The sequence below is a fragment of the Photinus pyralis genome, unplaced genomic scaffold, assembly GCF_008802855.1.
Source record: "Photinus pyralis isolate 1611_PpyrPB1 unplaced genomic scaffold, Ppyr1.3 Ppyr1.4_LG10, whole genome shotgun sequence".
Classification (NCBI taxonomy): Eukaryota; Metazoa; Arthropoda; class Insecta; order Coleoptera; family Lampyridae; genus Photinus; species Photinus pyralis.
In genome coordinates, this window is record NW_022170250.1 from 11,239,518 (window position 1) to 11,265,382 (window position 25,865).

General features: G+C 42.6%; 6 protein-coding genes across 6 annotated transcripts in view; 3 read left to right on the forward strand and 3 right to left on the reverse strand.

The window, feature by feature from the left end:
* Window positions 1–740: 740 nt before the first annotated feature.
* LOC116161895 lies at window positions 741–1,745 on the reverse strand. The gene is made up of 4 exons (XM_031475378.1): window positions 1,626–1,745; window positions 1,323–1,574; window positions 1,070–1,271; window positions 741–1,019 (listed from the first exon to the last, which is right to left on the reverse strand). Exons 1-4 carry the CDS (start codon window positions 1,665–1,667, stop codon window positions 901–903), a joined length of 615 nt encoding a protein of 204 aa, XP_031331238.1. The 5' UTR covers window positions 1,668–1,745; the 3' UTR covers window positions 741–900.
* A 5,185-nt stretch (window positions 1,746–6,930) lies between these two features.
* Window positions 6,931–7,551, forward strand: LOC116161203. Its single transcript, XM_031474468.1, has 4 exons — window positions 6,931–7,055; window positions 7,104–7,223; window positions 7,276–7,461; window positions 7,510–7,551. The coding sequence occupies exons 1-4, from the start codon at window positions 7,011–7,013 to the stop codon at window positions 7,537–7,539; spliced, it is 381 nt and encodes a 126-aa protein (XP_031330328.1). The 5' UTR covers window positions 6,931–7,010; the 3' UTR covers window positions 7,540–7,551.
* Window positions 7,552–9,327: 1,776 nt separating this feature from the next.
* LOC116161575 lies at window positions 9,328–10,003 on the reverse strand. Its single transcript, XM_031474963.1, has 2 exons — window positions 9,964–10,003; window positions 9,328–9,918 (listed from the first exon to the last, which is right to left on the reverse strand). The coding sequence occupies exons 1-2, from the start codon at window positions 10,000–10,002 to the stop codon at window positions 9,328–9,330; spliced, it is 630 nt and encodes a 209-aa protein (XP_031330823.1). The 5' UTR covers window position 10,003.
* Window positions 10,004–13,789: 3,786 nt separating this feature from the next.
* Window positions 13,790–16,359, forward strand: LOC116162535 (retinaldehyde-binding protein 1-like). The gene is made up of 8 exons (XM_031476169.1): window positions 13,790–13,942; window positions 13,994–14,150; window positions 14,200–14,452; window positions 14,500–14,610; window positions 14,654–14,756; window positions 14,803–14,999; window positions 15,057–15,207; window positions 15,396–16,359. The coding sequence occupies exons 1-6, from the start codon at window positions 13,828–13,830 to the stop codon at window positions 14,958–14,960; spliced, it is 897 nt and encodes a 298-aa protein (XP_031332029.1). The 5' UTR covers window positions 13,790–13,827; the 3' UTR covers window positions 14,961–14,999; window positions 15,057–15,207; window positions 15,396–16,359.
* Window positions 16,360–20,091: 3,732 nt separating this feature from the next.
* LOC116162348 (alpha-tocopherol transfer protein-like) lies at window positions 20,092–21,271 on the reverse strand. The gene is made up of 6 exons (XM_031475964.1): window positions 21,121–21,271; window positions 20,915–21,071; window positions 20,618–20,870; window positions 20,460–20,570; window positions 20,313–20,415; window positions 20,092–20,266 (listed from the first exon to the last, which is right to left on the reverse strand). Exons 1-6 carry the CDS (start codon window positions 21,269–21,271, stop codon window positions 20,109–20,111), a joined length of 933 nt encoding a protein of 310 aa, XP_031331824.1. The 3' UTR covers window positions 20,092–20,108.
* Window positions 21,272–23,412: 2,141 nt separating this feature from the next.
* The window catches only part of LOC116162349, a 36,939-nt gene continuing 34,486 nt past the window's right edge, over window positions 23,413–25,865 (forward strand). Inside the window, exon 1 of the mRNA XM_031475965.1 lies at window positions 23,413–23,714. The gene's annotated coding sequence lies outside the window, so the exon portion shown is untranslated. The remainder of the gene's footprint in view (window positions 23,715–25,865) is intronic.

The window sequence follows — 25,865 nt, forward strand, 5'->3', positions numbered from 1 at the left end:
CTGCAGGAGAAGCCATCAAGAGGAAATGGCCGCTTGCGCAAGCTGTTCCGGGGCCCACCTCGCCAACTATCGGGGATGTCCAGCTTACCTCGCAGCACAGGCGCACCGAGACAGAAGCACCTGAGCGTTTCTTACGTAGAGAGATCGCCCAACCCCAACCCCTCTACTTCCGAAGACGAGGGCCCCGAATGGCAGTCAGTCAAGAAAAAAAGGAAGACTCCCAACACTCGTAAAAACCAACACGTCGTCACGGCTCACCAATCTTCAGCAGTCTTCACCCGGATTCCGACCCCACCACCAAGACAGATCTCTCCACCAACAACACTACCTGCACAACCGCCCCGCCCCAGCAACCCGTAGAAATCAGCACTCTTCATACCAGCGCCAATTTACATCGTCACTACCTCCCAGCCAACCACCACCCGGCTTCTCCACAGCTACCTTTGGAACCGAACCTGGGAGTGCCACAAGGAGGATGCCTATCGCCAACGTTTTTCAACATGTACGTGAACGACATTCCACAAGTCTCTGGTAACGGAAAATCACCTCCCTCCAAGAGAAAAAAAGCACCCCCTCCCCTCCCCCCATAAGTAGGAAAACAAGAAGAAACAATCAACTCTCCGCCTGCTGAACCAGTTCGTCTTGCCAGCTCGACCTCACGCCACGCTCCACCAGTCCCCATCCGCGCTCACTGGTAATTGTGATTGTGTTTTCAGGTCACTATGATAAAAAAACTCGACTGGTGACAATATCTTTAATTAGTCCAAGATGTGTTTTGAACAAACTTAATTATTTACACTGAATAATCTCGCACTTTGCACTTGTTAATCTGCTTGTTAGTAGGTGCCAAAAGGTTAGGATTGCGATTAGTTACAATTATCAGCGAAACTTCGATTACCCTTAACGGGTTTGTGGCGGTGCTTTGAGAACCTTGGTAATGTCGTTTCTGAAACGTTCAGCGGCGGTCCTCAACACTCCGAAGAAGGTGCCGGCCAACTTCGACGCGTGGTCCCTGGCCTCTGGAGGAGAAGATAAGTTAGCTGTCTCTGATACTTTAAGAGGCACTTACCGGCGAAATGAGGTTCCATTGACTTCCCGAACATTTCGACTTCCTGCATCAATGCGTTGCAGTTGGCCTTAATGGCGGCGCGCACCGCCTCCCCTTTATGGGCGGCATCTACGACTACTCCCTTGACGTAGGCAACTTGAGACGCGACTTTGGCGGATGTTCCCTTGACCAATTTCTCGATGAGCGGTTTGTTTTTGTCAAACTGAATTGAAAACCACATTGAGGGTCTCGGGAGGAAAGTGAGGGTACTTACGTATTCATTGAAGCTGTTGGTTCCCTGCTCGATGGTATCGGCAACGCTTTTGGAGGCGTCCACGAGTGCCTTGTTTACGTTTTCCATACTGGGCAACGAGTTTTTAACGGTCTCGGAGACTTCCTTGCGCATGGTGTCCATGTTTCCGGTAAATTTGTCGAGTTCTCCTTTCTGGAGGACGGAATCAAGAAGGTTGTCCCCGATGAATTGACCGAAGTCAACGTCTTGGGATCTGGGCCTCGCGGAGGCAACCTAAAGGGGTTGTTGTTCGAGAGCAGCTTTGAATAGATCAAGTTGACTTACTTGGAAGGCCAAGGCTGCGACAACAAAATAGGCGAACTTCATCTTGGGGTGTCTGTCTTTTCGGAAAGATCAAGAGTAACAGCGTTCTTGGGCTTTTTATACTTGTGGGGTTTAATCTTCGATAGCGTTATCGTGGAAAGTTTCGTAAGCTCGATATAAAAGCGTCTAAAATTGCCAACATTTTCTTGCATAACACTTCAGGTCATTGTATTGCGGTATAGTCTAATTGTGAAGGCTATATTCCAGAATCAAAAATTAGCGCCTAGATAACTTTTGGCATTGGCATTGAATGTTCGAAATGTGACTCAATATTCAGCATATGAAAGTGAACTTTTAAGGGTCTTCCAAATTCTGAAGCGAAAACCAGATTTCAAAGTTCCACTATTCCTCAAAAAACCAATGCTTTCTGTCTCAAAGGTCTAGCGACACAAAACCCCATGAATTTTTTCGAGGATTCAAATTGAATGCTCAGAAAAGTTCAGGAGCTGGTTGAAACCCGAACGTGACCAAAAAAGTTCAAAAAGGTTCAAAAATCGAATCATCAAGGTTCTCAATGGCCACGATTGAAGAATGTTCAGGAAATTTCTAGAAGGTTCAGAACCGTTTAAATGTTCATTAAAAGGTTTAAGGGAGCTTAAGAGGCTCTTGAGAGATTGATAAGGTTCAAATGAGCCATATTTATTATTTCCACACAACTCGTGGGAATTGTATCGACCGTTATTCAAACAAACCCTTTCTGGGCTCCCGGTCAGAGCGGACCAACAAGCCGGGCCGTATTCAAGACCTGGTAGTGGGCCAGCTCCTATTCGCAAGAGGAATAGGACTGGCGCACAGAAGGCGATGGGTCAAGGGTGCCCTGCGTCAAAGTCTGAGACTGTGTCTGGGTCACCTAGAGGTTCTGGAGCCCCAAAGTTGCGGGTGCACCACGAACCCTTGGGCAAGTCAATGTGGCGGGACTCAGAGTGACCATCTTACCGGTAACACATGCGGAGGTGGACATCACTGAGCCTCAGTAGAGGTGCATTATGGCTGCATTGAATGCAGCTGTTGACGGGATGGAGGGGGAGTCCTTTCCTCAGCTGGCAGGGTTCCGCCACCATCTTGAAGCGCCTGCAGAGGCAAAATCCTGGTTTCAGGATGAGTCTATGGAGGACGTTCTTCCGCAGGGAGGAGCCGGGTTATGCACTCCAGCGGCACATCCTTCAGGTACAGGCGGGGGTCTCTCGCGTCATTTTCGTGACGAAAGCGAGTGTTCCGACTGCGCCAGGTATGAGAAAGAGCTCCAGTGGAGCAGCGGGATCCAGTGCTATTGTGACGGAGGGGAATCAATCCATTGTTATCCACCTTGAAAAGGCGTCGGGACTACCGGCGCCCTCAGAAATCGAGAAAAGATGTCGACCAACGTTGGACTCGTGTGGCGGTTCTTGGCTCCGACCAGGGGGGTCCGTATCGTCGGTATCACTAGGGGAGGGGTGAATTCAGAACATCAGTGATGGACAGGTAACCTTCGTCCATAGAAATTTGGGTTTACATGGTGCCAACTGAACCCTAGGACTTGATAGACGATTCGAGTCATTTCTGTTTGAGGGATTTCATAGCTCTAAGACTTCAGCTGGAAGAAAACGGGACAGGCACTTGGTGGTCTGCTCTGCCTATTACCCGCTCCACCAACCAAGGAGCTGAGTAGTGACATTCAACCACCTCTTCGCACATTATATTCTCCTGATACAAGATTTCTGACCTAACCTCACAAACACTCTATTCTATCCTCACTCGCTTTAACCTAACCATCAATCACCTCCTCGCACATTCACACATCCTGATACAGGATTTCTGACCTAATCTAACCAGCACCCTAACCTAACCTCTCACTTTTACCTAACCTTCAATCACCTCCTCCACGTTATATTCTCCTGATAGAAGATTTCTGACCTAACCTGCCCAGCACTCTAATCTAACCTCACTCACTTTTACCTAACGTTCAATCACCTCCTCGCACATTATATTCTCCTGATACAAGATTTTTGACCTAATCTAACAAACACTCTAACCTAACCTCACTCGTTTCAACTTAACGTTCAATCACGTCCTCGCACATTATATTCTCCCGATACAAAATTTGTAAATATGACGTTGAAAGATGTTTATGGGCGATGAGAAAGGACTTCTACAACCATCATGTTCTCCTGCTAGCCAGACAAATGTTGCAAGGATTTTCTAACACATACTTCGTGTATTAGGAGCAGAAACACCTCCTCGTACATTATATTCTCCTGATACAAAATTTGTAAATCTGTACAACGAAATTTGGTGTTGAAAGGTGTTTGTGGGCAGTGGGAAACGATCTCCACAACCATTATGTTTTCTTGGTAACCAGACAAATTCTACAAGGATTTTCCAACAGATAGTTCATGTATTAGAAGCTGAAACAGCTCCGCGCACATTATATTCTCCTGATACAAAATTTGTAAATCTGTACAACGAAATTTGGCGTTGAAAGGTGTTTGGGGGCAGTGGGAAACGACCTCCACAATCATCATGTTCCCCTGGTAGCCAGACAAATTTTGCAAAGATTTTCTAACAGATAGTTCATGTATTAGAAGCAGAAACAGCTCCTCGCACATTATATTCTCCCGATACAAAATTTGTAAATCTTTACAACGAAATCTGCTGTTGGAAGATGCTTGTGGGTAATGGGAAAAAAATTCCACAACCATCATGTTCTCTTGGTAGTCAGGCAAATTTTACAAGGACCAGAAACACCTCCTCGCACATTATATTCTCCTGATACAAAATTTGTAAGTCCGTAGAACGAAATCTGGCGTTGAAAGGTGTTTGTGGGCAGTGGGAAACGACCTCCACAATCATCATGTTCTATTGGTAGCCACACAAATTCTGCAAAGATTTTCTAACAGATAGTTCATGTATTAGAAGCAGCAACAGCTCCTCGCACATTATATTCTCCTGATATAAAATTTGTAAATCTGTACAACGAAATCTGGCGTTGAAAGGTGTTTGTCGGTGATGAGAAAAGACCTCCACAACCATCATGTTCTCTTGGTAGCCAGACAAATTTTACTAGAATTTTCTAAAGATACTTCGTGTATTAGATGCAGAAACACCTCCTCGCACATTATATTTTCCTGATACAAAATTTGTAAATCTTTAAAACGAAATCTGGTATTGGAAGATGTTTTTGGGTAATGAGAAAAAAACTCTACAACCATCATGTTCTCTTGGTAGTCAGACAAATTTTACAAGGATTTTCTAACAGATAATTCGTGTATTAGGAACAGGAACACCTCTTCGCACATTATATACTCCTGATACAAAATTTGTAAGTATTGGGAACGAAATCTGGCGTTGAAAGATGTTTGTGGGAAACGACCTTCACAATCACCATGTTCTCCTGGTAGCCAGACAAATTCTGCAAAGATTTTCCAACAGATATTCATGTATTAGAAGCAGAAACAGCTCCTCGCACATAATATTCTCCTGATATAAAATTTGTAAATCTTTACAACGAAATCCGGTGTTGGAAGATGTTTGTGGGTAATGGGAAAAAAACTCCACAACCATCATGTTCTCTTGGTAGCCAGACAAATTTTACAAGGATTTTCTAACAGATAATTCGTGTATTAGGACCCGGAACACCTCCTCGCACATTATATACTCCTGATACAAAATTTGTAAGTATTGAGAACGAAATCTGGCGTTGAAAGGTGTTTGTGGGAAACGACCTTCACAATCACCATGTTCTCCTGGTAGCCAGACAAATTCTGCAAAGATTTTCCAACAGATAGTTCATGTATTAGAAGCAGAAACAGCTCCTCGCACATTATATACTCCTGATACAAAATTTGTAAGTATGTAGAACGAATCTGGCGTTGAAAGGTGTTTGTCGGTGATGGGAAAAGACCTCCACAACCATCATGTTCTCTTGGTAGCCAGACAAATTTTACAAGAATTTTCTAAAAGATACTTCGTGTATTAGATGCAGAAACACCTCTTCGCACATTATATTCTCCTGATATAAAATTTGTAAATCTGTACAACGAAATATGGCGTTGAAAGGTGTTTGTGGGTGATGGAAAAGGACCTCCACATTCATCATGTTCTACTAGCCACACAATTTCTGCAAGGATTTTTTAACACATACTTCGTGTATTAGGAGCAGAAACCCCTCCTCGCACATTATATTTTCCTGATACAACATTTGCAAATCTGTACAACGAAAGCTGGCTTCGAAAGGTGTTTGTGGGTGTTGGGAAAAGACCACTGCAACCATCATGTTCTCCTGGTAGCCAGACAAATTCTGGAAGGATTTTTTAACACATACTTCTTGTATTAGGAGCAGAAACACCTCCTGGCGTCATTTGTGGGTGATGGGAAAAGACCTCATCATAGACTCTCGCCTGACCTGGAAAGGGCACATTGCGCAAATAAGCAAAAGGGCCGCTGCACGTCTATGAGCATGTACAAGGGCTTTTGGTTGTCCATGGGGCTTGAACCTTCGACTTGTATAGTATTAAGGTCAATGATACTATATGGTGCATGGCGGCATGTCATGCCTAGGGCAACCTACAGGAAGTATCTAGGAAAGGTTCAGGGACTTGCCTATCTGGGAGTCACTCGAGCCATGAAAACCACGCCAACTTGGACCATGGAGGCACTTCTGGGACTAGGGCAGAGGCTCGGAGGGCTTCCATACGGCTAAACGATTGGGACAAGAGGAAAGATCGAGGCAGCCTTGGGCACCTGGGAGGAAATCCCCAGATCCGATCACATCCTCGCAAGAATGGATGTGATCCGGGCTGTCTTACTAAAACCATAGGGTTATACAATATACAGTCATCCTCCCCTTCCGGATAGGGAACATAGTGGATGCCGGTTCTTCAAACCTGAGGGGCTTGTGTGGTTTACAGATGGGTTCCTAACAGAAAGGGGAACGGGCAGCCTCAACATTTTGAAGATCGAGAAATGTGAAAGGTGATCACAGTTTTTTACGAAGGCTTAAGTAGACTCAGAAAGGCTCAGAAGCCTTCAAAATCACCCTAAAGGTACAATTGATTCCGTAAGATTTAGCACAGTTCGTTTTAAAATCTCTTACATAGCATAATACAGGGTGAGCATAAATTATTGATCGCTTCCATAAGAAATTTTATAACTGATGAGTTTCTTGGAGCTTGTACTGTCATAATTGCAGGTTTATCTTGACCTTCGTATCGCAATTAATGCAATCTGAAATTATTGGCAAATATGTGATCAATTAGATATTTACAAAGCCTAATTACAGCAACGGAGATAAAAAGACAAATACGGCTATTAAGGTGGTTTAAATACCGCTGCCAAGACCAGAAGGTCGTCTCAAGAGGTCCCCGCAAAATGATCCGAGTCGCTACTTTTTCGCTTCTCCTGGTTGCCGTCCAGGTAAGTCAAACCGAAAACCTTACCTTTGCTTTCAATTCGATCATTCAGTACGTCTCCGTCGCGACGTCGTCGCCGTTCCGCGAGGGCGGACTCTTGGACAGAATCCACGATGCGCGACAGGACCTGCACGAGAAAATCGCGAGTAAATTTACGACGACCACGCCAAAGGTAAGCCCTTCTGTTGTGACCCGCCGCCTTCTTGACGATCGCATTACCTTAGCCCATCGAGCTCACGGTCTGGCAGAAGATTGGGGTTAGGGCGACTGAAATGGGGGACGCCGTGAAGAAGTTCGGGGATGACAGCTTGAGGAAGATGCAGGATCTTAAGGCGACCGTTGAAGCTCAGATTCGACGCCTTATGAGAATTTTCGAAAGAATGAGAAGGACCTCCAATTTTCTCACCAAGGTATTTCTTTCTATTGATTTTGGGGGAGTTATATGTTGCTTGTTTCAGATAGTGGACACCGAGGAAAAGTTAGGTTAAGCTTCACGATGCGTTGTACTTAATTGTTAATAAAGTATTTTAGTTCTTTTTGGAAGTGGTTTTTGATTCTTGCAGTTCTCAAAAAATTCTTTGAAAAATGATATGAAAAATTCGTTAGGAGAATATGTAAGGGATACTTTATGAGACTTCTTAAGAAGGGCCTTCCTTTTTTTCGAGGAATGACTCATAATATTTTCCAGAAAGTGCAACGAAAAATCCTCTTAGTGACTTCTTTGGAGATTGATTAAAGACTCTATTTTTCTAGAGACGTTTCGAGATACATTTCAAGATTTGAAACCGTTATTCTCTCCTGATACCACAATTTCATAAAAAAATAGTCACCTTTGTCAGAGTTGGAAAATAAAAACCTTCACGAGTTTTCAGTCTTGATATAAAAGGTACCACTATAAACCCTGCACTGTAACAGGAGAATAGAAGTCCAAAGTGATAAAAGTTAATTGACATGACAGCAGATATACAGGAGGTAGAAATTAATTGGCATAAATATTCATGCTTTCAAAAACATTAAAAACCAGAGAAATTTTCAGGTACAGACTTTTCCATAACCTCATGCTCTCCTGTTATTAAACCATTTTTTTAACAGTAATTAATTATATTTGCAGAAATTTCTCCAACTATTCAAACATGACGCCAAGATACTTTGCATTAACCTTTTTTTTAAAATAATTATCTCTACTCTCCTGATAAATTGTAAATATCATTGGGAGAATAGACATGAATCTTAAAATAGTCGCTACAACTTTATATCCTCCAGATACTCAAATCTATTATAAATATACCCAAAAAACCAAACCGAAAAGGGTCACAAAGCACGAGAAACCAGAAACAGGAGACTGAAACTGAATCATAGATAAAGAAACCGGGGAAAACCGCCAGTCGTCGAGCATGCTCAAACTAAAACGCTAGATATTGGAAACTGAACATGAAAGCTTAAAATTTAAGTCGAAATAGGCAATGGGAAAGAATAACATTTATGTGCTCCTGATACTTTGAGTCATGAGGACCTGCTCGAATTTGTTTTTGTGATCCGGATATAATAGCTTGTAAAAAACTATGTTGACCAGGAGAACATAATGCGGTTTTGTTATCCTGATATATTATCCTCGGAATTATCTCTGAAGAAAATTTACGGTTAAATAGAGAAAGACGTTAGTAGGCGATCTCTCCTGTACGAACCTTACACGTTAGAAAATATTGCGATATTTGCTCCTGCGGTTTGCTTTCAGTCTATCAGGAGCGAGAATCTTGATATACTAGGAGCATAGAAATGAAGACAACTATAAGTCTTTAGATTTCGGGGTTCAACATTTTCCAACGTCTCCAAAGTTTTTTTTTTAATGTTTTGTAGTGCTTTTGGTCGTGAAGGTTCCTGAATGCTTCTTCAAATGCTCAAAGGCTATTTAGACTTTAAAGAGACTAGAGATTTAGAGGTTTTTCCATGACCTTCAAGAAAATTTGAGACATTTTTTAGATGCCCTTCTGCCGATTGTTCAGGAAATTCCTTAAGGTTTTGCTTTTGTCATTCTTCCACAAGTTCCTCAAAAGATTAATCGAGGTGCTCCTCAAGAAATTTTTCAAGGGATTCTTCAGCAAATCTTTTGAGAGGTTTTCCGGGGGACTTTCCAAGAGAGTCTCTCATACTTACCGTTGGATTTAAACTTGAACGATTCCCCACTAGAGGATCTCAGGAATTCTGGATTTTTTCAAAGGCGTACAAGTTCTGAACGACACTTTTATTAAATAAACACTTGAACGTTCTCTCCATTGTTAATGGTGGAGCAGCATCTTTACAATGTCATGGGAAAGGGAGTGCAACCGTTTGATTTTAGCACTCAAAATCTCCATGTGGTTCTTGAAGGCGTCCCCCACGTCACCGCCGGTTTTCGAAATGTCCTCGCCGAAAATCTGCCTGAGAATCACCAGGAGTTCCTTCAGCTTTGAATTGACATCCTTCATGCGAAAGTCTTCGTCGTGATACCTTGGCGTGGTGGTGGTCGTGGTAGCTGTAATGCAGTTCATTGTCGGATCCAAACGAACTGCTTCGGTGGTTTTCACGAAGAACTTGCTGATGGTGTCGATCTCCTCGGAGCTTTTTGATGCACTCGCCGCATCTTCGTTGGACTCCTCCGTGGTGACCTTCTCAGGTGCGCTCGTGGTGTTCGAAATCGAGATGTCAGCAGCCTCTGCAGGTTTACCCAAGTGCGCGAGGAAGTCCTTTATATTAGACGTGGACCTTTGGGTACTCGTCGGAGGAGTTGTTCCGGTCGTGCTCTTCGTGTTATGGAAGAGCGAACCGGCAAAGTTTTGGTTGAAGTCGTGCAGCTTCTTGAGGAGATCAGGAGGCGCAGCCGAAACCATCTGAAAACGCAGTTAGTCTTAGATGATGACTTTAAATAGACTTACGTAGACTAGGAGGATTAAGTGGAAGATCTGACGGAACATGGTGCTGTGCATCCGAAATTGAAGAACGTACGTTATCTATACAATGATGTGCTTATTTATATATTTGGGCAATGTAAATAAGCAATTACTAATTGCTTGAAATACAAATGATTTCTCTTCGATAGATAACAAAGTTGATGGTAAATAAAGAAGTTGGTCTCTGAACCTTAGACCATCGCCTACGACAATTACTTCCAGAAAATATCTCTTTTTCCCTAAGCATTTTTAATACTCAATATATTTTAGAGATTCTCTAGAAGCACCTCAGAGAACTCCTCAATATCTTTTTAACGCCTCGAAGTCGATGTACGATAACCTCCTCCGCAGACACATTTGGAGACACGTCTTCTGCCCATATCGATGTTCTAAAATTCACGAAGATTTAGGAAGGTTCAAAAAATCACCCAGATTTTGGAATGTTTAAACACGTTCCGGAAGCGTCTGAACGATTCCGTAAGGTTCAGGGAGGTTCAAGAAGATTCGGGAATATCCAAGGATACTACGATTAAGTTTTAAAGTTTCAGGAAGATTCGTGAGGATCCAGGAAATTGTGAGAAGGTTTTGATCCCATGGATCTCACCACCACAACCCCCATTTTCCGTAATTCTTCTGTCAGCGCATTTGCCCCATTGTCTCTTTGCATTTGGTATCTTAAATATTTAATTTCTTTTACCTATTTTATTATTTCCCTCATCCATTCCCATTCTATCTTCCATTTATTTCCACCCCCTTCCCAAATCTACATTTAACCCCATTCTTTTTCTTACCCAAGACCTGCCCACATTTCCTTCATCTGTTCTACCTCTCTTGCCATGATTGCTCATTTAAAATATCTTCTCTGTACTTCTTCCAGTTCCTCCCATTTCATCCACCCCCGTATCTCCGTTCCGTAAATTAGCAGTCCCCTCACTATTGCACCGAATAGGCACTTTCTTGATCTCCTCCAATTCCCCACTTGTTTCTTTGCCACCACCCCTTTTATCTTTAATTTTCTTATTTGCGCATTTGTTTGTTTGCATTTGGTATCCTCAATATTTAATTTATTTTACCTCTTCCTCTCTCCATTTCTATTCCCGAAGCCCATTTGTGTTTCCTCCGATATCCTCTTCTCTTCCATTTCTCTTCTAGTCTTCTTTTAAAGATCAGGAGAATTATCCCTTCCTTCCCCTCTTCGGGATAAACCCCCTCCGTTCCATACCTTATTGTTTACTAGATTTTTGATCTTTTCCTTGAGCCAATCTGTGGCTGTGGAATATAATTTTCATGATGCCGTTCTCCATTTTTTTGGTTTGTGTTTGTGTCCTTACCTCCATTTACTTTTGATGTTAAGTTTCCCCTCCAAATCTCGTCCTTTCCTCGCCCGTTCTTTTTCTCTCTGTTCTCACTAATCCTTTGTCTTTGGCACTCCATCTGTACTCTTCATTTTCTACCATTAGTTTTCTGTATCTCCATCTTACTTTCTTGCCCTTTCCTCTTTTCCTTTCCGCAAGCTTTCTAATCTCTCGTACCCTTCTTTCTTCATATCTCAACTCATAACCTCCCTCCTCTTTTCTTTTAGTTACGCGATTACTGCCTTTCTCGCCTATTTTCCATTCGCCTCTGCTTGTAGGTTGTCTGTTAGCCATTCCTCCGTTCTCTCTCTTTTTTTCCATATTTTCTCTTTCCTTTATCTCATTTCCTCCTTTGAGTTTTTTTATACTTTCTCTAAGTCCTTTTTTTTCGTTACCTCTTTTGTTAATATCTGCCCTTAATCCTCCATTTTCCCCCATCAGATTCTCTTTCGTTTCATCTATTCTGCTACTTTGTCTCATTAGCCGCTCTTCTTATTTCCTTCTCTTCTTCTTCCATCAATTTCTCCCTGTTTTCCTCTTCTCTCCTCAATTCGCTCTCTTCCCCTTTCTATTCTGCAAGGGTTGAAGTTGATGGAAAATGACTAGAGATGGAGAATGACGGAAAAGAGAAGAGAGGCAAAAGAGGAAGAGTGGCTCGAAATGTTTAGAAGGAGGTCACAGGAGCAAAGAAAAGCGGAAGCGGTGAGATAAGAGTGAGAGAGCGGAATAGAAAGGGGAAGGGACCGAATTGGGGGAAGGAAAAGAGGAAAACATGGAGAGAGCAATGAAGAAATTGATAAAAGGAGAAAAAGAAGAAATAAGAAAAGCGTCACTAATGAGACAAAGGAGCAAAATAAATAAAACGAAAAAGAAGGGTAGAAGAGGAGAAGAAAAGGTAGAAGAGCGAGTGTGAAAGGGATACAAACAGAAGAAAAGAGAAGGACGAAATAAAAATGGAGAAGGGCAATTATTCTGGAATGTGGCGGGGATAGCTGATAAAGATGCTCAATTCTGGAAAAAGGGAAAAGCAGAAGGGGGTATATTAACAGGGGTAAAAAGGGATAATGAAATGAGGCGAGGAAACGAAAGAGGAGGAATGAATACAGGTTAGATCAGTGGAAGTGGAAGGAAATAAAATGAGAATGATAACGATACACAACGAAATTTTTTTGTTATATGTAGTTAATTATTGTTTTCTCCTTTGTTACACAATTTTAAATATTTCGTTTAAATGAAGTTTTATACTCGGAAAAATAAATAAAATAGAAAATATCGTAGATGTAAGAGAGACGGTGCTAATATCGGGGGGGGGGGGGGAATTAAAGGGAAATGAGTAGAGATGGGAAGAGAGCCACAAGATAGAAAACCAAGAGCGAGAAGCGTTACTGAAATTATTAAAAACGAAAGCTTGGAGATTTTTAAACGGAAATATGGAGGAAGATAAGGAGGGCAATTCATATACATGAAAAGAAGAGGGAATAAGAATAAGGCAGGGTTTCAAATATGTCCGAACCTATTCCAAAGCTTTTTAGGTCCTCTTCAAAGAGGATGCCAACGTCGTTTAGTGGTCTTTGACTTCTTGGGTGCAGGAGTTCTTCTGAAAATCGGGACCTCGAAAGAAGATCTAATGGATTATCAGAAAATCTTGATAGGCGAATCTTTACCATCAAAGGTTTTGGAGTGGAGCGCGAGGTATGCTCGAGGAACCTCAAAGAATTTTTTGGAATAGTTCTCAAAGAGGACCTTACGTTTTAAAGTTGTTCACAGGGTTTCCAATATACAAGAAAATGCACATCTTACACGTTACCTTTGGCTTTCACCTGCAGGTACAACATAACCCTCCTGGTAGGTGGAGCCTCTTCCGAGTCAAATGAGCACCAAGAGCCTGTTCCGTCCTCTTACATCCTTCAGCTGAAGTCCTAGAGCTCTACGAGATCGCTGAACCAGAAATCGGTCATTAGAGCTCGATTTGTCTAAATGCAAGTCCTAGGGTTCAGCTGGCTGTCCCTCTAATAATGAAGAGAGTCCTCCGCCTGGCCCAGACCTTCTACGCGTCCCCCGTAAACCCAAGATTCTTGTATGGGGATTATTGTCTTGGTATTAAAGGGGCCAAAATTGAAGCTACAAAGGCTTGAAGATCAAAAAGATTCAGAAGCGTTAATTTACAACGATTTAAATTAGGTTCAAGAGTCACGATAGCCAAGATCCAAGAAATATTCGGGAAAAATGCAGGAATAGTCATAAAGATTTCGAAAGATTGAAGAAAACACAAAAACAGGTTATATTGCATAATTTTAGAGAAACATAATCTTCAATGGATTCCCGTTGATTTCATGGACACGGTATCACTGTATTTAAATAAATCTTTCGTAACAAAGTTGTTGACTATTATGTTCCGAAACACTATCTTGGGTTTGTTTATAAAACCATGGTACAAGGTTCACTGCTGAGAATATCACACGAATCTGAGTAAGATTTAAACTACGACTCAACTATGAAGTTCTGCGACCTAGAAGACGAGTACAAGAAGAATAAAGATTTGCACGCGGACGACCTCAAATCACTGCAGGGATGGGTTCAGAAGCAATCGCACCTTCCGCCAGTGTCCGGTAGGGATAAGAACCGAAGTTGATGATCATATCTTCAAGGGTCGCTTTTAGATTTACAGTTGGCCATTTTCCTCCACAGCTCCTATTGGAGCATGGAACAGGCCAAGGTCGCAATTGAAAAATTCCTGACCTACAGAGGGGCGTGGCCCGATTTCTTTGCGAATCGAAATCCAAAGGATCCGGCAGTGAAAAACGCCATGAAAGTTACGTAATGTGCTCCCGTCCAGTTTAGCTCTAATGTTAAATGCATGTTGCAGACTGTGCTCCTTTTTTCCGCAACGCACGCATGAGAATTACAAAGTTTTCTACTTCAAGCTGATGGATTTGGACGTCGATAGGTTTTCTTGCAGGGATAGTGTTAAATTGTTCGATATGTGCATAGCGTTGGAGATCATGGAGAAGGGTACCTTCGACGGTTTTGTGATCATTTGCGATTTGCAGGATGCTACGGCCGCACACGTTTTAAAGATCGATATCTCAGCGAGCAGGAGGATTTTGCTATACCTGCAGGTGAAAGCCAAAGGTTACGTGTATGATGTGCAATTTCTTGTATTCAGGAGGCGTTACCTGTCAGATTCAAGAAACTCCACGTCATAACCATGGGAGGACTTACAAACCTGATGATGTCGCTCATAAAACCTTTCATAAAGAAGGAGCTCTCGAGTTTGGTAAGAGCTTCGTCCGGCGCAACTTATGATCTACCGATTTCAGTTGCATTTCCACGACTCCTACGAAGCGTTGTGCAAGTTCGTGCCACAAGAGCTACTTCCCGCTGATCTAGGAGGGAAAAGCCCCACCACCAAGGAGCTCCACGGTGAGCGCGACTTACCATCGTCTACATTAGATCACCTCAGTTTTAGAAAACATGCAGAAGTCGTACACTGAACATGCGGATTTCTTCGTGGAACAGGAAGCATTTGTTTCGAATGAAAGTTTACGGGACCGTCGACCATCCTACATGGATAAAGATTTGGGGATCGGCTTAGGGGGATCTTTCAAGAAACTGGATATAGATTAGTTAAAATTACCACGTGATGCAGATGAAGAATAAAGCCATGTAAAGACTCCTTCGTTTACTCCGTGCATTTTCCAAAAACGTCTTTTCTTTTCTTAGAAAAATGCATGCGGTTTGCTCCTAGATCTTGGGTTACATCTTCAAGAAGCTTTTCGATAGACGTCAAAGGGATTTAATGAAAGATCTTCTTAGAAGAACCGCTGTTTGAATTAGTTTTGAAGAAACTGGCTTGCTGTTTTCCGAAAACCAGGTAATAGCTTTGGAAACCCTGTGAACAACTTTACAACGTAAGGTCCTCCTTGAAAACTATTCCAAAAAATTCCTTGAGGTTCCTCGAGCATACCTCGTGCTCCTCTCGAAAATCTTTGATGGTAAAGATTCGCCTATCAAGATTTTCTGGTAATCCATTAGTTCTTCATTCGAGGTCCCGATTTTCAGAAGAACTTCAGCCCCCAAGAAGTCAAAGACCACTAAACGACGCTGGCCTTCTCCTTGAAGAGGATCTAAGAAGCTTTGGAAGAGGTTCCGACATATTTGGAACTCTGCCTTATTCTTATTCCCTCTTCCTTCCATGTGTGTGAATTGTCCTCCTCATCTTCCTCTATATTTCCGTTTAAAAATCTCCAACCTCTTGTTTTTAATAATTTCAGTAACACTTCTCGCTCTTGGTTTTCCATCTTGTGGTTCTCTTCCCATCTCTACACATCCCCCCCCCTCCGATATTAGCACCACCTCCCTTTCATCTACCATATTTTCTATTTTATTTATTTATTATGCAAGTCCTGCATTCCTTCTCCGTTGTGTATCGTTATCATTCTCATTTTCTTTCCCTTCCACTCATCTGACCTGTATTCCTTCCTCCTCTTTTGTTTCCTCGCCTCATTTCCTTATCCCTGTTTACCCTTGTTAATATACCCCTTTCTGCTTTTCCCTTTTCCCAGAATCATCTTTATCAGCTAGCCCCGCTACACTCCAATATAATTGCCCTTCTCTATTTTTATTTCGTTTTTCTCTTTTCCTCTGTTGTTTGTATCTTTACCCCTTTCACCCTCTCTCCACCTCCACCTTCTCTGGCTCATTTTTACCCTTAACCCTCCAATTTCCTCCATCTTTTTCGCTTTATCTATTTTGTTCCTTTGTCTCATTAGTGCCGCTCTTCTTATTTCTTCCTTTTATCAATTTCTCCATTGCCCTCTCCATGTTTTCCTCTTCTCTTCCCCTCAATTCGCTCCCTTCCCCTTTCTATTCTGCTCTCTCACTCCTATCTCACCGCTTCCGCTTTCCTATGCTCCTGTGTGCTCCTTCTAAACATTTCGAACCACTCTTCCTCTTCTTCTTTTCTCTATTTACTTCTCAGATTCTTTTCCAACCGCGTTATTTAAGGGATGATAGGCGTAGATTGAATGTTAATAAAATACGTCCAAAGGTAGGTATTTTTCTCTTTTCTTCCGTTGTTTGAATCGTTACCCCTTTCACCCTCTCTCCGCCTCTACCTTCTCTTGCTCTTCCCTTCTCTTCATTTCTACCCTTAAACCTCCAATTTCCTCCATCTTCTTTTTCGTTTTATCTATTTTGCTCCTTTGTCTCATTAGTGCCGCTCTTCTTATTTCCTCCTTTTCTCCTTTTATCAATTTCTCCATTGCTCTCTCCATGTTTTTCTCTTCTCCTCCTCTCCATTCGCTCCCTTCCCCTTTCTATTCCGCTCTCTAACTGCTGTCTCTCGCTTCCGCTTTCCTTGGCTCCGTCTAAACATTTCGAACTACTCTTCCTCTTTTGCTTCTTTTCTCTTTTTACTCTCCAGACACACTTTCGACCACGGTGAGAGGGTTTTTCCCGGCAAACCCCAAATTGAACATGCTCCCGTTGTCATTTCTGCCTAAGGGAACCCATTACGATAAAACAAAGTGCTCACTAAATTTGAAGGACCAACAGACAGACGGCAGGGCAGACGGACGAACAGACGCACGGAAAACGCGGTCACAATATCGTATTTTTTTAAATGTTTGTGGAAATGTACTAACAATTGTTGAGGGCGCATAAGGGTTGTGAAGTTAATGGAAAATGACTAAAGGGCTGTTGTGACATGCTTAGTCTTGGTATTGGAAGCGCCAAAATGAGAGGGAAGGGATTCTAAAGGGCCAAAAAAATGTCAACTGTGCATAAGGGTTGAAATTGATGGAAAATAAATATTCTATTCTATTCATAAGGGAAGCCCCACCAGGCAGTACTTAGGCACACTAAAGGCCCGTTCCTCTCAATAAAGGATAGGACCCTGTTTAGCCTAAGTTGCGTCACCCTCCCCTGGTTCCAGATAACTATCGCCAAGATCCCGACTATGTATCTCAGTGGTAGAGCGTTGCCATACATAGTCGACAGGCCGGGTGTTCGAACCTGGGCTGAGGTAAGAATTTTTTATCTGTGGTAGAGATGGGAATTACCCTAGATCAGTTTCGAACATTCTGCCGGCTATGCCGAATTAGGTTTTCCTGCAGTTTTCCTAATTCGTAAAGCTGCAGGGGCACCTCTTTCCGTCTTTTCACCTCCTAGGTAATAGCGAATAAAGCTAATAGCTTTGGACAGCCTGTGAACAACTTTACAACGTAAGGTCCTCCTTGAGAACTATTCCAAAAAATTCCTTGAGTTTCCTCGAGCATACCTCGTGCTCCTCTCGAAAATCTTTGATGGTAAAGATTCGGCTATCAAGATTTTCTGATAATCCATTAGATCTTCTTTCGAGGTCCCGATTTTCAAAAGAACTTCAGCACCACCACTAAACGACGCTGGCCCTCTCTTTGAAGAGGACCTAAAAAGCTTTGGAAGAGGTTCGGACATATTTGGAACCCTGCCTTTTTCTTATTCCCTCTTCTTTCCATGTATGTGAATTGCTCCAATTATCTTCCTCTATATTTCCGTTTAAAAATCTCCAACCTCTCGTTTCTAATAATTTCAGTAACACTTCTCGATCTTGGTTTTCTATCTTGTGGTTGCCCTCCCCCCTCTCCACCGATATTAACACTGCCACCCTTTCATCTACCATTTTTTCTATTTTATTTAATTATTATGTAAGTCCTCCATTCTTTCTCCGTTGTGTATCGTTATCATTCTCATTTTCTTTCCCTCCACTTCTACTGATCTGACCTGTATTCGTTCCTCCTCTTTCGTTTCCTCGCCTCATTTCCTTATCTCTTTTTACCCCCGTTCATATACCCCGCTCTGCTTTTCCCTTTTCCCCAGAATGGAGCATCTTTATCAGCTATCCCCGCCACATTGCAGAATAATTGCTCTTCTCCATTTTTATTTCGTTTTTCTCTTTTCTTCTGTTGTTTGTATCTTCACCCCTTTCACCCTCTCTCTACCTCTACCTTCTCTTGCTTCTGCCTTCTCTTCATTTCTACCCTTAATCCTCCAATTTCCTCCATCTTCTTTTTTGTTTTAATTATTTTGCTCCTTTGTCTCATTAGTGCCGCTCTTCTTATTTCCTCCTTTTCTCCTTTTATCAATTTCTCCATTGCTCTCTCCATGTTTTTCTCTTCTCTTCCCCTCAATTCGCTTCCCACGACCCCTAGCTAATAGCTAAGAAAGCTAATAGCTTTGGAAACCCTGTGAACAAATTTAAAACGTAAGGTCCTCCTTTAGAACTGTTCCAAAAAATTCCTTGAGGTTCCTCGAGCATACCTCGTGCTCCTCTCGAAAACTTTGATGGTAAAGATTCGCTGAAAACTTACTTTTCGGATAATCCATTAGATCTTCTTTCGAGGTCCCGATTTTCAGAAGAACTTCAGCACCCAAGAAGACCACTAAACGACGCCGACATTGGTCTTCTAGTTAGCACGGACGTGTTCCACGAGTGTGGCCATTTCGACGTGGTTGATGGTAGAGAGTGGTAGCGTCAGGCGTAATGTGATCGTAACTAAACTCTTGGAGAAGGAGGACCCATCGGGAAGTGTACTCCGATCGTCCTTGGTTCGATCCAGCCGGAGGAACACTTGACTGTCCTTGCGTAACGTAAATTATCGGCCCAAAAGTTGGGAAGGTCATGGATAGGTCATGGATGTCACCCCCTGCTGGAACCGATCCATCACTATCCGCAGGTGGCCGAGGTGTTCCTCCCATGAGTTCGAATACACCACGATGTCGTCGAGGAATTACACCATGTCAGATTTCCTTAGGATCCTAGGCAGTACCTCCTCAATAATTACCTTCTCAAAGGTGGAAGGTGTGTTCTTTAGTCCGAACGGCATCACCCGAAACTGGTAGCAGGCGCCGTTGGGAGTCGAAAAGGCTGTGTGCGCACGATACTCATGGGCGAGAGAGATCTGTCAGTATCCAGATGACGTCCAGCGTGGAGAACACCTTCGTTGTCCCCAGTTCTCTAAGTATCTCGTAGATAAGTGTTAGAGTGGAGCTTTCGTCTCGAATGCAGCCATTCAACTTGCGGTACTGCACGCAGAAGCGAGCCTTCTTTTGGACAATGACGATTGGAGACGAGTAGCTGGAGCTCGGTTCAATAATGCGGTCGGCCAGCATTGTTTCGACCTCCTGGGAAATGATCGCCCTCTTGGCCCGTGAGTAGCAGAAGGGCGGCAAGCGGAAAGGCGTGGTATTGTGTAACAGAACTTTTGTGCTTCGCTGGCAACGGCATTTTTGGCGAAATATTTCTCCCGGTCATCGAAGAAGGTAGGGTCTTCGAGTGGGACCCCGTAGAAGACGGGAAGGCCGGTGTTGGTTCCCTTCAGTGCTTGGAGTGCGGCTTTGCACCCGACTGCGCGCCACGTTTGATTGGACGAGGCGCTGACCAATAGCAGGCTCGCTTCGTTTGCAGGCTCGTCCGTAACACAGCGAGTATTCTATAATCGGTCCGTGCAGAGCACAGCTGGGGGAAGGACCAATTTCTTAGTTTTTTTTTAATTCTTGTGTTCCCTTTCTGAATATGTAAATTGCGTAACCCTGAAACATCCCCCAGGGGTATCCAGAAACGGATAGCTTAGGCGAATAAACGTTTTAAGTTGATTTTCACTAGGACACTCTTCAAAGCTACTGAGGTAAGGCACAGCCATACAAATTTAGAAGTGTGTACATGTTTACTAGGAATATTACAATGGGAAATTATGTCTTTCATTCCATCGCTGTGCGACTAACGTAATCAACATTCTAATCTAGGTCGAGCTTCTTGAACGATCCACCCGTACCGATTCCCACATCTTCATCCATATAGGGCGGTCGCAGATCACGCAGACTTTCGTTCGAAACGAAACTTTCCTGTTCCACGAAAAAATCCGCATACTCAGTGAACGACTCGTGCATATCATCTAAAATTGAGAAACTCAGTCGGTTGATGGTAGGGGGCGCGCTCACCGTGCAGCTCCTTGGTGGTGGGCCCTTCTCCTCCGAGATCGGCGGGCAGTAATTCTCGTGGTACAAACTTGCACAAAGATTCGATGGAGTCGTGGAAATGCAGCTGAAATTCAGTGATCAGGTACGGAGTCGCGAGGATGCACTTACCAAACGTGCCACTTCTTTGTTTAAGAATGGCTTTACGAGAGCCACTATCAGATTTCTAATTGCGGACGTTGTAATAACATGGATACCCTTTAATCTGACAGGTAACGCCTCCTGCACATAAAAAATGAGCAATGATAAAAAAAGACCTTAACAATGACCTGTAAGTACAACAATATCCTTCTGGAAACCAAGATGTCGCCCTTCAAAGCGTGCCCAATGCTTGCATTGCTTAAGTCACTGATTAAGACAAAACCATCAAATGTGCCTTTCTGCATCAACTCCAGCATCATGCACATATCAAAGACCTTTTGGAAACCGCTCAACGAAAACTTATCGACGTTCGTGTCCATCAATCTGGCGTACAGAATTTTGTAGTTCTCCGCCGTACGAGTTGGTAAAAAAGAGCACAGTCTGCAACAGCACAATAATAACTGACCATAGTTGGAAAACCTTACGCCACATCCATGTTGACTCTGACTTTTGGATCGTTTGGGTTTCGCTCCGCAAAGAAATCGGGCCACGCGCCCCTGTAGGTCAGGAACTTGTCAATCGTGGTCTTCGCCTGCTCCATGCTCCAATGGCAGCTATGGAGGAAAATGGCAAACTGTAGATCTGCAAGAAATCAATCCAGATTGTCACAAATTTCCGATCGTACCCCTACCGGACACGGGCGGAAGGTGCTGCTGCTTCTCGACCCACCCCTGAAGAGATCTCACGTCTTCTACGTGCAAGTCTTTATTCCTCTCGTACTCATCTTCAACGTTAGTAAACCTCATTTTCCCATCTGGCGTAAAGAGTTGCATTTCCATCATGTTCAGATATTAGCTTTATGGCGTAATCATTGTAATAAACCTTGATTTTATCCGTGTGAAGATTAAGGCTATCTCAGGTCTTACACTTTTATCAGAGATTTGTTAATTATACGTCTCAAATTCATATCAAATATTTACATACACTGGGACATACAACTCAATATACACTACCTTTTTTGAGCACCCGAAAAAAAAATTGTCTCAGATCGACCCGGAAAAACAATTTTTTTATAGAATGTTCCCTGTAGAATCCATAATTTCAAACAGTTCAAAAGTTACAGCCCTTTGAATTTTTTTTCGAAATTGGTTTCTGGTCTATAACTTTTGATTGAGAAGTCTGATCGAAAAAGTACGAATTGTTTTGGATTCTACGCACCAAAATTAATAAGAAAAAGGGTTTTCCCGAGAAATTTTGGTGTAGTCGATTTTTGGTAAAAAAGGAAGGTTATACACTGCCTTTTTTTGAGCCCCGAAAAAAAATTTTCTCAGATCGACCCGGAAAAAAAATTTTCTTATAGAATGTGGGCTGTAGAATCCATAATGTCAAACAGTTCCAAGATTGGGCTACTAGTTCAAAAGTTACAGCCCTTTGAATTTTTTTTCGAAATTGGTTTCTAGTCTAAAACTTTTGATTGAGAAGTCTAATCGAAAAAGTACGAATTGTTTTGGATTCTACGCACCAAAATTAATAAGAAAAAGTGTTTTCCGAGAAATTTTGGTGCAGTCGATTTTTGGTAAAAAAGGAAGGTTATACACTGCCTTTTTTTGAGGCCCCGAAAAAAAATTGTCTCAGATCGACCCGGAAAAAAATTTTCTTATAGAATGTGGCCTGTAGAATCCATAATTTCAAACAGTTCCAAGATTGGGATACTAGTTCAAAAGTTACAGCCCTTTGAATTTTTTTTCGAAATTGGTTTCTAGTCTATAACTTTTGATTGAGAAGTCTGAACGAAAAAGTACGAATTGATTCGGATTCTACGCACCCAAATTAATAAGAAAAAGTGTTTTCCCGAGAAATTTTGATGTAGTCGATTTTTGGTAAAAAAGGAAGGTTATACTGCTCAATATGTCAGATCTATCAGAGTTTCTAGATTCTTTTGTTTCTTAGCTTTCTTGGCACTTTTTGGTTTTCAAATTCCCAAATCCCAATCGTTCAACTTTTTCCGGGTTTTCAGGTTCACAAGATTTTCTATGAGATCTTGCAGTTTCCTCTGCTTCTTCGAATTTTCTCAATGCCTTGAAGGGGATTTCTTAGCTACCATAAGTAAGGAGTGGCCTTGTTTTATAGTGCACGGTCGTGTTCGGATATCCACGGGGAAAAAATCCCGATCACGTCCTCGGTCGCTATGTATCATTCCGCATGGTTTAAAAGAATTTTTTTTTGGTACAAACTTCAAATTTAGTTTTCCACAATTCAATCTATCTAAAAAAGACGTAAAACAAACAATTAAAGACAGAAAGGTTTTAATTTAATTAGATATTAGTAATGATTCCAGTAACATTCCTTCAGAACTTTTTGATGAATAGTGCAACACCATACTAGGGTACTGTACCCTACAAACCATCATTATCACCATAAGACCGTGTGTATAAATGAAGGGTTCTATACCCTAGACACCCCGGTGCTACCGAAAACTGTCATAAGAGTGGAGAGGCAGACGGTTTTGATGGAGAATACAACACCAGGGGTTACGGGAGTATAAAATACCCCCTGCTAATGGCCCTTTCACAATCATCATTATCGCCATGAGACACAATTCGTATAAATAAACTCTTCGTGTGCTGGGGGGTATTCCATAGCGCGAAGCGTCATCATATTGACATATTCAGCAAGTATTTACGTGCGAAATAGAAATGTACGCTGTAACTCGAGAAAAGAGTGAAATTTCAAACTGACGATAGAGGGCATGGCAGGTTTTGAATCACGATTATTCGCGGGAATTTAAAAAAAAAGCGCGGGAGTAACCCGGTTGTGAGTTCTGGTCGTGCTAGAATTTCCCGATACTTTTCGGTAATTAGCTCTTAAATATTCCGTGCAGAACGAAGGTCGTGTATCTTCACGTTTCCGTAGAAGGACAAAGAGGTGGTGGTTCTGGCACGCAAAAGGTAACGGACCGAAATGGCGATAACGCGCGGTTCCATCTCTAAAAGGCGAACGGCGAGAACAATTTACTCATAATTTCTGTTTAATTGGCTAAATTACTCTTCGTACACGTCAATTTACCTCTACCGACGAGGCGAAAACGCGCTAAATGACCTATATTTGATCGTTCGAGGTGAAACTTGTTAGTCGCAAACGTTACCGAGAGCAGTGCGCTGGTTTTACGCTCGAAATCGGAACGCGCGCGCGTTTTTCATCGACGCTAGTTCGAAAAAATGTAAGTTTGTTGTGGCAACCTTTTTTTTGGATTACCACCCTTCAATATGGAGTACTAAATTGAAGGTAAGACAATTTCACCCGCTACAAGTGTCACACCTGACACTTACAACGGTTGACCCGCGGTAATTTTTAATTAGCGTCTGAAAATGTGACCGAAACGCGTACTTCCGGCAATTTTGCACTGTAGGGCCAAGACAAAGCGTTAATTAATTCTATAATCATCTAATTACCGGTTGGGTTTTCAATTTTCTGCAAATTTGGGTAACCAAGGCTCGCGTTAATTGCAAGGGGAGCCAAAAGATCGATCACCAAAATGGGGTACCTAAAGGGCAAAATGCTGGGGGGTATGGACCTTTGCCCAAAAACTACCATGACAGTTGATATGGGATAGTGCCATCAGATATTTTGCTGAGTAGTATTCCCCGAGATCCCCCGGTGCTATATTCTCCCCCAAAACGTTCATCATCCCTTACACTGCCGTGTTTGGAAGAAAAGGAAAGATTGATGACACCCTCATAGAAAATTATCGTAAGCATGCTGATTGTCTTAAAAATGTTAAGGGAGGAATCAACCACCCCTTCCCCAAAACTACCAAGACAGTTGCTTTTGGGATAATGTCATCAAGTCTTTGGGTGGGAGTATTCCTCCCAACGTTCAGCATTGGAGATTCGAAACCTGAGGAGTCTTTGGGATCTTCTCTGTGAGATTTGGAGGCATCGGGAGATTTGGATATTTGTGATCTTTAGCTTTTTGTCCTCAGACTAGAAAGTTACCTTTAGCTCCTGTAACAGCTTTTAGGAAGCTGAGACTCCAATATGATTATTTTAGACTCTGAGACTGAGAGACGTTGGAATTATGAGGTTTTGGGATTCTCCGGAACTGTAAACTATGAAAGGTATTTCCGCTCTTCACTATGGGACTGCTATTTTGAGGGCTTGAGACCCCTCTGACCGTTAGACGCCAAGCATTTGAGACGCAGAGACCTTGCAACCAAAACCTAGGAACCTTTGGCCATGATAGGTTGGGACCATGAGGTTTTGAAGCGTTGGACCTTTGAGATTTGCGAAACCATTGGATTCCAAAGCACATAGACTCTGACAGATCGAAGCTGAAAGACCTTAAATGTCGAGGCCTTGAAATTATATTCGTTTAAGCTTTGTAACTGTGAGACCTTTTGTAGTTCTGAGGTATCAAGGCTGGGTTCTCGAGATCTTAAGGTTTCAAATTCACGAAACCTGGAGAGTACCTGGTTATTTTAGCTGCCAAATCTTGGGATTTTATAAGCTTGGATCCTAAAAACCCTGAGAAGTTCTGACCGTAACATTCTGCTATCTAAAACTCGTCATACACCTGATCACTAAGACCCTGAAGGTCCGGGAGTTGGAAACCCTACAACTAACCTTGAAGTGATCATGTGATCATGAGACTATGATGGAAGCTAAGGCTTTGGATCACGCGGAATCTCACAATCCCAGTTGGCCGAGTCTCCCATACCATGGTGAAGTTTAGTGACCCAATGCATCACACATTCAGGATTTTGGTCCCTGGACCCTGAGTTTTAAAGTCTGGAAATGTCTTTGGGGTGTCAGCGTGTCACTGTCTTCATGTCCCAGGGTTTCAGGATATTAATTAGTCTCAACATTTCAAATTTTTGGAGGTCTAGGTTTAGTTATGTTATGAAGGAAATTGGTCCCGATAGGTCACAGAATTTAAGGTCAGTCTCAAAGACGAGATCATAACCTCAGAATCCTAGTACCCCTAGGTGGCACTATCTCTAGGTCCTGTGTTATCCAGGTGAAAACGTGTAAAGTAGTAATGTCTTACATTGTCACAGTCACAAAAAAGGGCCGAGGTGTTGATGGTCCAGGCTCTTGCGACAACGAGGTCTCTCTGAAACTTCGGAATCCTTAAGTCCTAATCTACTAGAGCTTTAAGTCTCCATGGTTTTCAAGGTCTTTAAAGTTTCTAAACCCCCTAAACACTGTACAAGTCTGATTGGTATGGAATACCAAGATAAGAGAAAAACTGGGTGGGTGGGGGGGGGGGTGCGGGGGGGGTTATATATCTCCCACACCTCCCGGTATTATTTTCTCCCATGACAGCATGACAGTTGCTTTGGGATAGTGTCATTAAATCTTGTTCTGGGGGGGGGGGGAGGGGGGTATCCTATACCCCCCAGCTCAGAAAGAATCCACAACCTTTTCCTAAAAACTA